The sequence below is a fragment of the Pterocles gutturalis genome, unplaced genomic scaffold (genome assembly GCF_000699245.1).
Source record: "Pterocles gutturalis isolate BGI_N339 unplaced genomic scaffold, ASM69924v1 scaffold25183, whole genome shotgun sequence".
Taxonomy (NCBI): Eukaryota; Metazoa; Chordata; class Aves; order Pterocliformes; family Pteroclidae; genus Pterocles; species Pterocles gutturalis.
The window spans coordinates 21,665-33,362 of NW_010126316.1; the positions used below are offsets into that span (position 1 = coordinate 21,665).

At 43.1% G+C, this 11,698-nt stretch overlaps 1 protein-coding gene across 1 annotated transcript in view; it reads left to right on the forward strand.

Moving 5' to 3' along the window:
* Nucleotides 1–11,413, forward strand: part of AP1G1 (adaptor-related protein complex 1, gamma 1 subunit) — a gene marked incomplete at its 3' end in the record, with an annotated part of 23,985 nt that extends 12,572 nt beyond the window's left edge. Inside the window, exons 7-16 of the mRNA XM_010078943.1 lie at nucleotides 1,592–1,687; nucleotides 2,193–2,273; nucleotides 2,524–2,622; nucleotides 3,028–3,083; nucleotides 3,920–4,033; nucleotides 7,897–8,037; nucleotides 8,630–8,684; nucleotides 10,268–10,390; nucleotides 10,713–10,802; nucleotides 11,286–11,413. Coding sequence (XP_010077245.1) covers nucleotides 1,592–1,687; nucleotides 2,193–2,273; nucleotides 2,524–2,622; nucleotides 3,028–3,083; nucleotides 3,920–4,033; nucleotides 7,897–8,037; nucleotides 8,630–8,684; nucleotides 10,268–10,390; nucleotides 10,713–10,802; nucleotides 11,286–11,413 — 983 coding nt within the window. The remainder of the gene's footprint in view (nucleotides 1–1,591; nucleotides 1,688–2,192; nucleotides 2,274–2,523; nucleotides 2,623–3,027; nucleotides 3,084–3,919; nucleotides 4,034–7,896; nucleotides 8,038–8,629; nucleotides 8,685–10,267; nucleotides 10,391–10,712; nucleotides 10,803–11,285) is intronic.
* Nucleotides 11,414–11,698: the final 285 nt, after the last annotated feature.

Genomic DNA, 11,698 nt, shown 5'->3' on the forward strand with positions numbered 1-11,698 from the left:
AAGACTTGTTAAGGGTGAATCCGTGGGAAGGGTTTTGGAGACAGCATTTTGATGAACTGTAGCTGCAATGCATGGAGTTGAGGGAAAGAATGATGCTGTCCGGGTGCTAGCTGTGCTTCAGGAATGAAAAATCCGCTCAGTGCAGCCACCATAACACCGTAACTAAACTCTGTCTAGTTTCTCACCACATCCCCAGCCAGTTCCTGGATTATTTTAATAATACCAGCACTGAGAGGGATAGAATAAACTTTCTGTGGAAGGAATAAAGCTTATAGAGATCTGTATCTCTGCATCATCCTCCAGGAGTGTTTTTTCTCTTACAGTTCAATGAAAATCTGTCCATTTTCTGTCTTTCAACCTTAAGATTTTTCATAGGCTGTGTTGGAAGTAAGCTTCCATTTAATCTCTGAGACTCACAGCTGCTGTGAAGGTTTTTGAAGATAAATAGTAAGTTTGTTATAGTTTACTGCTTCTATGACTGGCTTATTTGGCACATTCTGCCCTAAATTGATTACTTGCTCAGCGTCTATGAGATGCTACAGAGAAGTTCTGTTGTGGTTGCTCAGAGCTGCCCTGACAGATGAAGTGCATGGCTAGAGATGCCTAAGACAGGCAGAGTTGAACCAAACTCTTGCAAATGGGTATCATTTCTTCCAAGCTATGTACAAATCCCTATTCCTATGGGTAGATGTCTACTGGGAGGCCAGTGCCATCAACGTCTGAGGAATCTGAACTGCTTCTTGAAGTTTTTTAGCCTGCATAGTTGGAAAGAGACTTTAAAATATGAACAGTGTGAGCTGATATGATTTTGTGCTCCTGAATCTGGCATAGTAGTGGTGCTTCCATTAATTTCTCTGCTATGGCGGAGCTCCCTTCTAACAGCAGTGAAGCAAAGAATTTGGTCGGTTTAGTGTTGCTGCTCTTGTTGGGAAGTTTGAGATGAGGAGGAGGAGAATAGGCCCTGGAGCTACTTGCAGGGAAGACACAGTCTAACAACAGAGCCCTGGGGGAAGGCTGGAGGGACGTCTGTTCTCTGCCCTGTTTGGAAACTCTTGGAGAGGAAGCAGATCACAAAGCTTTTCTTTCTAGAAGCTAAGTTGGATGGAGTGCCAAACTTGAAGGAATTATTAATAATTTAATCATAGCAGTACAGTACTTGAAAAGATCAAACTCTTGGCTATGCCTGATGCTTCCATGGAGATGTGGGCTAAAAATAATTCAGGAGCTAAGGTAAAGCCCCCAGGCAAAGTCCTGGAACTATGCCATTTTAATAGTCCCAGCACATCCCCTTTTGATGAAGAGAGGAATTTAAGTTGGTATTTCCTCTCAGGTCTCAACTTCCAAGCTCTGGCAGATTTAGTACTTTAAAGATACAATATGGTGCTCAGGTCCCAGCTAAACTGTTTCTAGTTGTGCCCTAGCTAAGCTGGAGGTATTTGGGTAACATCAGCTCTAGGTGCGCAGGTTGAACTTTGTGGAAGAATCCATAGACCAACTTCCTTTCAAATACAAGGTGTGTTCTTGGACCTGTGCTTCAAAGCTGGTGGGGGGAAGGAACAACACTCTAACAGGACAACTGTCTTCTCCACAGCTTGTTCCCCAGCTAGTTCGCATTCTGAAGAACCTTATCATGTCTGGATATTCACCAGAGCATGACGTGTCTGGGATCAGTGACCCCTTTTTGCAGGTAAGAACTGATGCAAGCAGTGGTTGCTAGCTTTAATTCTGGGACTGTGTTTTGAGAGTTAGCTGTGATAAGGTGGTTACCTCAGGGCAGCTGTCTGATTTTGAGATTTTGTGTCTTTGTGAGAGCTGCTGGTGCAAATGCTCTTCATCTACTGTAGTGAAAGACACCTGCCTTACTTTAAACAGCAATTGTAGTGCATTATCGTGGGGTGTGAGGGTGTGACAAAAAGGAGAAGCAGCAACGCGTGTTGATCTTGCAAGGCGGTGCCTAGTGGGTGGTGGGGGAACTCTGAACAGTTCTTGCTAGCAGGAAAAGTACGAGCACAGCGTAAGCCTGTTCTTGTTGGTAAAGGTCTTATTAAGGATAAGCATTTTGCTTAGGAGTGGAGATGAGCAGCTTGTTTTGCTTCGTTGTCGCTACTCAGGAGGAGTACTGGGCATTTCATGGTCCCCATGTAAAACGCTGCCATCCAGTGAGATTTTCTTTGCTTTGTTTCGTCGAATAGGTACGAATCCTGCGGTTACTAAGAATTTTAGGGCGAAATGATGATGATTCTAGTGAAGCAATGAATGATATACTTGCACAGGTGAGTCTGCAAGGTTAATAAGCAGCCTAAACTTTCTCTTTCGGTTTCTTAATGATTTTGGTTTGGCAGCACTGGTGAGGATACAGCTGTTCACTATGCTGGGTTGGATTTTGCTGCAAGAGACACCTGTTCATGGGTGTGATGCTCGTTTGCCAGGGATCGGTTAGTTTCACTGCCTGTTCTGCAGAACAGCACAAAGGGTATCTGTTCTGGATGCCTTGGAGTTACTTATTTTGTTTCTTTTCTCCAGGTTGCCACTAATACAGAAACAAGTAAAAACGTGGGAAATGCCATTCTGTATGAAACTGTGCTGACTATTATGGACATAAAATCTGAGAGTGGACTGAGAGTAAGTTGCCTTTGCTGTGGGCTTCCACCCCTGCCCCAGCTTACATTAGAGTCATTTGTGTAGAGGACATGAAGCAAAGTTGTTTCATCCAAACATAGCTCCAGAGTTGGCTCTAGATAAGACTGTGGCCTCTTCAGAAAGTGGTGTTTGTGGGTTTTTTTAAAAACAACAAAAATAAAAAAGCAAAACTTCCTGCAGAATATGTTCCTTTGAGTGCAGGAGAGAGCTTGTGCTGTGTTTGTCTCAGCTGTTCCTCTGCTTAGTCAGCTCTGGAGTTCTCTATGTTGTGCTTTTGGATAGAAACCACAAGGTGGCTTTGACATATTGCCTTTAAAATCATCTTGAAAAAATGAAGATGACCAGCAGCCTTTTTTGATCACTGACCTTCACTAACTTTTTCTGCAGGTGTTAGCCATTAACATCCTAGGCCGTTTCTTATTAAACAACGACAAAAATATTAGGTAAGTTGCATGAAGTGTGTTTTGGCAACACCAGGTTTAAATTGTGTGAGAAGCAATTACACAAAGAGGATGCTGAGGTAGAGCTTTCCAGGAGACAGGCTGGGAGGTACTGTTGTTGGGGTTAATATGACTGTCTAGTGTTCTTCTTTCGTGGTGCATTCTTTTCTCTGTGAAAATCCTGACTGTGGCCCTGCCCTTTTTAGTTGATGAGTCTGGGTGTATGATCTAATTTCCTAACATGGGATTTCTTAGTCAAGTGGTTTTTTTCCAATAAGCGGTGACTCTCCTGTCTTGTCCCAGCTGGTCTGTGGTGATATTCAGATTGGAGGTTGTGGTGTAGGTCGGACAAATTAGGCAAAGACTGTGTTTTTTCTGATTGTGTGCTGTTGGCAACAAGGAAGTTTGGTTGTGCTTTGGATCTGGAAATGGAATTGCTGCAGCTGCTAGAGTTACGTCCCATCTCTAGGCATTCTGAGTGCAAACCATGGTATAGGTAGAAGACTCTAGAAGAGTATATGATCTGCAGAGGTCTGATCTGTAATTTCCTTGTCTTTCCAAAATCTTTGTGAAGACGGAACACCTGACATGAGCCCAGGAACTGGGACAGGTGCCTGTCCAGGCAGTGGGATGTTGTTAGGCATGTTACAGTTTAGTGTGGTCACTCACCTCTGAAGAGACCAGCCAAGCAGTCTCCTGGAAGACTTCTGTTCATTACTGAGTAGAAGAGAACCCTGTTCTGTTGCAAAATAAGACTAAGTTTTGGGGGGTGTGAGTGCCTGTGCACAGAAGTTAAACACCTGCTGTCAACTGTTTATTACCATGTGTCCTTGTCCCAGATACGTAGCTCTGACATCGTTGTTGAAAACTGTGCAGACAGACCATAATGCAGTACAGCGGCATAGAAGCACGATTGTGGACTGCCTGAAGGATCTGGATGTCTCCATTAAAAGGTAATTGAAATATCAGTGAAAGAGAGTCTCAATAAATAGATCTAGAACGCAAACTATAATGAACAGGTGAGCTAGAACATTATCTAGATCCAACAAGTGAGCTAGAACCATCACTTGATCTAGAAACTACAGTATGGTCTAGAATGTGCTCTGGACCCATGAAGTGTTCCTGAACCACCAAGCCAGCTAAACCACATCCCTCACTAGAACCAGCGACCTGAACTAGAGCCAACAAGTGGCCTGTCCCCTGGTCTAGAAACAAGTGAGCAGTGAAAGTCGATCTAGAACCAGCACGCGCCCTAGAACCGTCAAGTGTGCTAGAACTTGATCTAGAACCAGCGAGTGAGCTGGAGCCCGATCTAGAACTGGCAAGCAGTGGGAACTTGATCCAGAACCAGCAAGTGAGCTGGGACTATGGAAAGTGACCAGGACGCATAGGGGACAATTACAATCTTGGGGAACTGTGAGACTAGCATTAACGCATAGTATGGCTCATAGTTCAGAGGAGGTAATGAAGATGTGCAGCCACCTTCTTTGGGAAGCTGCTTTTGTATTCTATGCATCTTGGAAGAAAAATTTTGCTCTTTGCCTGATTTTTTTACAAAATGGAGTCTCAATGGAGATCAGGTTGTGTGCTCATAACAAGGTGGAAAGTCTCCAGAAGTATGATCCTAATCAAATTTACTCTGACGTGCTCCATATTGCTCTTCTTTCCCAGATGAACAGGCAGTGCTAAGCAGTGTTAAGTTATCCAGATAATGTATTCTAGATTCAACTTGATTAGGCAGTAGTAGAATTCAGGCTTACTTGATTGTTCAAATGATTTGCTTACAAACCATGTCCTGTTATGCATTCTTGGTGTTTATCATTTAAATAGTAGTATGTTGGTACTTCTCTGGGCAAAAGGAGAGCTTGCAACCTTACTTCTCACTACAGGAAGACTTTAGACTGAGCATCAGAAAAAACTTCTTACTCTGTTTCTTGTTATTACTAATGTTCCCTTTACTCACTATAGTAACTTTCTCCTATTTCTGTAAGACACTCATAGAGACTCTTGAGTTGTTTGATCTCAATTTTGCCCAACCTATATGGAATATACTGCTCCTAATCTTCTAAATCTTTCAGCCTGTTGATCGCTTTCTCTTTTTCAGACCTCTCTTCCTCATTGTTACTCTTTCCAGACCTGCTGGTCTGAGCTCAGTGCAGCGTAGGACGTGTCGGTGATGGGGATGGTTGCATCCCTGTTGCATCTGGTGGAATCTGGCTGCTGCAGGCCAGAATTTCATTGAGCTCTCATCACATCACGAATATGCTTTCAGAATTGCTCAACCTTTTATTCCATTTTGTCAAGCTGGTTAGATATGCCATATATACTCATTCTGATAGGCATTCTACTAATTTATGCCCATCTTTGAATCATATCTAGATTTTTAACAGTGCCACTCAATCTCATACGTACAGAATAGGAATGAAACTGGCCCTGTCTCACTTCTGAAACTTAGTTTTAACTGCTAGGTAATGGGTATCATGTAATCTATTTTTACAGTTGCAGTCTATCCCAAAACACAAGTTTCTGTCTTATATGCCAAGCAAGTCAGGCTGCTACTGCTCTTCAGTGTCAGAGCCAGCGTGAGGCTAGGCTGTGGAATGGCAAAGCCTCCTCTAGGTTTTGGATGGATGCAACAAAAGCATTTTATCGGTGCCTGCTAGGGAAGCATAGGTAGGCTACAAACGACAGAGCTTCATGTCTGAGTGCTGTTGGAGGATGAAGCCTCAGAGTGATCCATCAGCAGAGCATGACGTTGCCGTGCTGACACTCGTGCTGCTGACAAGGCACTGCTGTCATTGAAGCGATGTGTTGGCTGAATGTCAGAGTTCCAGGCAGCGAGTTTCAAGGGCTGGGACTTGAGGGAAAGACGTGATTCCTGGTTTTGGTTATCTGAAGCATGGCCTGTTCTCATAATCTTTGCATAACCATTGCAGTGCATCTTTGGTCCACGTAGTATAATTCAGAATGGCTTTGCCATTTAATTCAAATATTTTTGTCTGTCTGCTTCATATGGTCGAACTACATGATCAGGAACTTCGTGACAGAAATGAGCTGTGTAATATGATTGAAGGTAAGAAATAGGTGTTGAGATAAATGCCCAGTATTAAGATTGCAGAGTACCTCTGGGCACCTGCAGTGTTCATACATCTGCTATAATGTGATGGAAAAGTTAAATATAAACATGGAAAACTTGTAACCCAGTAGGGTTAGTGTAAGGTGTTGGGAACTAATTGGAGGGATGAAAACTATTCTGATAACGGTATAGGTCTTCCAACAGCCACAGATCTAGATGATAAAAGGTTAATAGTTTAGTCATGTGTTTCCACCCTGTGTATTAGTTGGGTAAAAAGCAAAATAGCTTTTTACAATTCACAATTCTGTAGAAATCCGTGTTCTTGTCACAATAACTAGGGGGATGTTGAGAAGTAGTGCTGTCTAAGTGTTTTCCGATTCTTGAGAACAAATAGCTTATGCCCAGTACTATTGGATGGGGTAATGTGTCTGGTCTAGGTTGTTGATGTTTCATGAACATTGGGAAATACCAAGCAATGAGAAAAAATAACTCTGTCCACGGTAGGTTGGCAAGCTTGACACTGGAGCAAGACAGAATCAGTGGGACTGCTCGTGGGCTTGCTGCCAGTGAAAGGATGACAGCATAGCTCATGCATCTCAACATTCTGTTTTTGATGAAAGTTGCTGGAGTTAAAACACACATTGAGGTCTGATCTATTTGAAGAAAGTGTATATTACAAAATAGACTTTAGGCCTTTTTGGCATAATTTTTGTTATAATCTGTTGCACACCAAGCAATACAAAATCACTGTACGCATGAAGCAGTTCAGCAGTTGTCCAGATGACTTCAAAAGATAACTGAAATGGTGGAGGAAGCTTTTGATATGCTGTGAGGATCTCTCTTGTCTTCTAGTAGGCTATCTCAGTAATAGAGAATAAAGTTTCTGATAGCATGGAGAGGACACAGCTTGGAGGTTGGGGTTCAGGATTACACCAAATGCTCAGTTTTAAGTAATAGGGTTGTTCAGTGAAGCTGTTCTAATGCGTTGTTTTAATGCATTTTAACATAACTAATTGCCAACGTTGCACAATCACATTTTAATACAGTAGTCAAAAAATGTCGGAAAAATGGGAGAGCTGCTCTAGAATCATCTGCAAAACCTTCAAGTAGAAGGGCTAAGGACTAGCCTCTCAATGTACACAACAAGGAATAGCAAAGCGCCAGTACTCTGTCTGGTTGTGGTGTCAGCTTGTTGGGAGGAGGAATGGGCTCTGAGAAGAGCACCGGAGTAATTTGAGGACTGTATCTGTCTGACAGGATACAATAAAGCTTATCAGTTAATATTTAAAATCTCTGCTGTATTTGAATCTCTAATATATGGAGATGGAAATAGATCTCTTCTGGATGTCTGAAGCTGGAGAAAGTTTGTAGTAGCATGGATTACTTACTGCAGTTGTGTGTCAGAAATGACCAGCATGCGATTACAAATACTTGGATAGTCAGACCTTAATGTTGGTGGACTCTGATTGATGAAAGATATTTCTAGCCTTTAGGACATGTGGATAGGTGTTTCTAAACACCCCACACCCTTGGGTTTTTTTGAGGGTGGGTCTTTGTCTGCCCATGAACAGGAAAATAGCAGTACATTTAATGCTGGAAGGCTGTTCTCGTCAGGATTGATAAATATTGCTCTCTTCTTAATTTAAAGGTAAGTTCATTTGAGTATCTGGACTTGAGGGTGGCTTTTTTTTTACTTCACTAGCTGAAGATACTTTATTAATTTTCTGTCTCTTGTCCTAGGCGTGCAATGGAACTGAGTTTTGCTCTTGTTAATGGGAACAATGTCCGTGGAATGATGAAGGAGTTGCTGTATTTCCTAGATTCCTGTGAACCAGAGTTCAAGGCAGACTGTGCATCTGGAATATTTCTTGCAGCTGAAAAGTATGGGGTCAATTTACTTGCTATTAACTTTTTGTACATCCTCGGTATTGTGAGCATTTTGTGTATTGTTCTTCCCCTCCTCTTCTCCGTTTGCTGCTCTCTGTGTGGCTTGTCAGTTTTAACCCACTCTGAGGAACAGGACACACCAGTGCCTCCCGTACGGATAGTCCTCATGTCACTAAGCCAGTCTAGTGTATTGTTTTCTGCTGCACTTTGGAACAGGTATTGTGCTGACACCCTCCACATGCACAGGTTCTCCCTGGTTAGTTTACGAGTGAGATGATCTTGTTGCTGTCATCAGCAGCCTGATGTGAACTCATCTGTGCAAGGCATGGCTGTGCTGTATCATACAGACTTGTGCATTCATTCAGCTTTCCAACATTGGCATTAATACAAAAAAGTCAAAGAATGTGAAGTGTCTGCTGGTTTGTTTTGTGGGGTTTTTTGTGTGTGTGTTTTGTTGGTTGTCCCCCCTTTAGGAAGCAAGTGGGCCAGGAAGTGACTGAGTGGGGAGGTTCTGGTGATGATGGGTTTCTTGCTGGTGTTGAAGGCTAGCAGTGATTGCTCCAACTTGTTCTCTTTATTTTGTCAGATATGCTCCTTCCAAACGCTGGCACATAGACACAATTATGAGAGTTTTAACAACGGTAAGTGAAATTGCCTCTCTTGTGTGTGACTACATAAAAATTTTTATTTCTGTAGGAAGTTACTTACTATGAAGTTGAAGCTGGCTGTAACGGCTGGCAGATGACAAGTGCTGCAATGTGCAGAGGAAGTGTATTTACACAGCAGTGACCCAAGGCAGCCAGCCAGGGAGACATTGACTCAGTCAATATGACTGAGTGGGTTTTTAGAAGAAACGTATAATTTCAGAAACACAAGAATACAGGGTGTAACAGTTTTCCTGCTGCAGTAATCACATTAGCTTCTAAGTTAGGACAGCTCTGGTGCTGCCTGTGATTCCAACACAGTGCTTTCAGGGGAGAGTGAACACAGCCTTAGGTGACTTTCAAAGAGAAGGGGGATGAAACCATTTAGTGGAATTGTTCCAAGTTGAGTTTATCAAACTCAAACAGTTTCATTTTGAAAAGCTTTAATTATTACTCTTTACCTACATTAATTTCTTTATAAACATCACAGCTGAGGTGGAACTGGAGTAGTCTTTTGGCAAACAAGAGGGAAGAGATCTTGATAACGTGGGTAGGCAGTGTGCTCCCTGAGGCACAGGGCTGGGAAGAGATTTATTTTATCACTGAGTGTTCAAATTTGAGAAGTTAATCAAGAAGCGAGTCTGCCTTGTGTGCTATTTTACCACCCTGAAACAGAAAAAAGTAGATTCCTCTGAACTGAGAATTGATTTCCATTAAAAGACGGTCTGTAAGAATTGCTCTCAGATTACTTCCTTCAATAAAGCACCTTCCTTCTCTTGGCTGCCAGAGAAACCACTTGTAAAGCTGTATTCATGAGACTGCCTGCTGCAGACTCTTACAGATAACATCCTTTTCAGTTTATCAGACTTATGAGAACTAGCACAGAAAGGTGGCACCAGCTGTATTTGGCTAGGTGGATTCTCACTTAGTTGACCTGATTGGGCTCTCTTAATTTCCTGCCTTTTGCGTGCTCTGCTCTCAGGGCCAGAGGAGTGCCTAAGCAGACCAGGTTTTGAGCAGTGTACATCCTCCCTTCAGTGCCAAAGCTGTGGGGTTGTGTTTTGGCCCACATACTTCCCTGGCCTTAAAGCAGGCTTTCCTCTCTGAGCTCTGTGTTCCTGTCCTTTAACCAAAGAGTGATACGCAGGCAAGTTCCTGGATCCTGTGCTTACTTGACACAGAGTCTGACTTTGAGCAAGCAACTGAATGAGCTGCATTCTGCCCCCAGGGTGTCCTTTGACTTAAAGCCTTCCATTTGACAGAGTAGTTTTCTGTGTTGCTTCTTGTTCCTTCTGTAGCACAGACTTCTTATGTCCATGCTCTATCCTCTTGGATACCTGCAGTATGGATTTCTCTCAGAATAGTTGAGTTCATTGTGAAAATGTGCTGACCTGTACTTCCACCCATCTGAGCCTGCCCAAAATCAATCATAAAGGGCTTGAGGACAAGGAGGTTGATTTTTATTTCCATGCATATCACGTGGCTTTGTGAAGGATATCAGCAGATGTTGGGTGTTACTGAGAAGTTGGACAGTGAAACCTAACAACTTTTGTCTCTTGAATACACAATTGTTCTTGCAGGCAGGAAGTTACGTTCGTGATGATGCTGTTCCCAATCTGATTCAGCTAATAACTAATAGTGTGGAGATGCATGCCTACACTGTGCAGAGACTCTACAAAGCCATCCTTGGTGATTACTCCCAGGTAATACCAAACACGACCAGCTTCAGTTTCCTTGTACTGCAATAGCATGTCTACTGAGCATCTCAGCATAAGGCAACATCACACTGTCTAGATCCAAGGGACAGATTGCAGAGGAGGCATGTCTCTATAAGTTCATGTTCTTTTTATTTTCTCTAATTCTCTTATGGAATTCTTGATTGAATCAAATATTCATTTTTCTTCTGTGGAGTACTTCCTTGGCTGGAAGGAGGGCTAAGCTTGCTCTGGGAAATGGTGACGGTTTAATTTGTCATACAGGCATCCATTTATCTCTGAGGCATCTGATTTTTCTTCTTCTTAACAGCAACCCCTGGTGCAAGTGGCCTCGTGGTGCATAGGAGAGTACGGAGATCTTCTGGTGTCTGGTCAGTGTGAAGAGGAGGAACCAATACAGGTATAGCTTGGGAAGGAACCTGGAGCAGCCTGGAGCTGCTCGTTGCTGGCTATGCGAGGGGAGTGCTTGCAACAGGTACTTAGCACTGGTGTCCATGATGGTGATGGACCCTGGACAGGAATCTCCTTCTCATGCTACAGCCATGGGCTGCGTAAACGCTCCCTGTGAGGAGTGCAGCCATGGTTGTCAGAGCGGTGTGGTTTCAGTGCTAACCTGGCTTGCATGGTATTTGCTGGGGTCTTAGCTGTGTATTTTGGTGATAAACCTGCTGCTCAATGGGTGGAACAGGAACTGTATTTTAAAACTGATATCATAAGATATCCACCTAGATACCTCTGTCTCATACGCTCTGAATACATGCTACAGTCTCCTCTACAGTAGAGGAGGTACGACATTAAGCCACACAGGTTTTTACAGTATACCCTGGAAGGCTTGCTGCAAAGCTTCTTTCTGTCTCAGCCTAATCTTTCTGTACCTTTTCAGGTAACAGAGGATGAAGTTCTTGATATTTTAGAAAGCGTCCTGATATCTAATATGTCTGCATCTGTTACGCGAGGCTATGCTCTCACTGCCATCATGAAGCTTTCCACGAGGTTCACCTGCACTGTCAAGTGAGTTCTCACTGATGTGGTACCGTACGGGGCTTTGTTGCAAGATGCTGGCATCAGTTGTCTTCAGTAGAAGTATTCCTTCCAACATGTTTTGCTTCCGTGGTTTACAAGAGTTGTCTTGTTATTTGTTGGCTTTTACAGTCCGGCTTTGTTTGCAGGGTGGAAGACTTCCACTGGTTTGTACTGTTTTCTCTGTGGACATCCTCTACTGTGTAGCGACTTAATCTACGTTGCTGTTGCTTGAAAACCCCTTTATGGGGATGTCCTGGGTCCAGCTGGGATAGG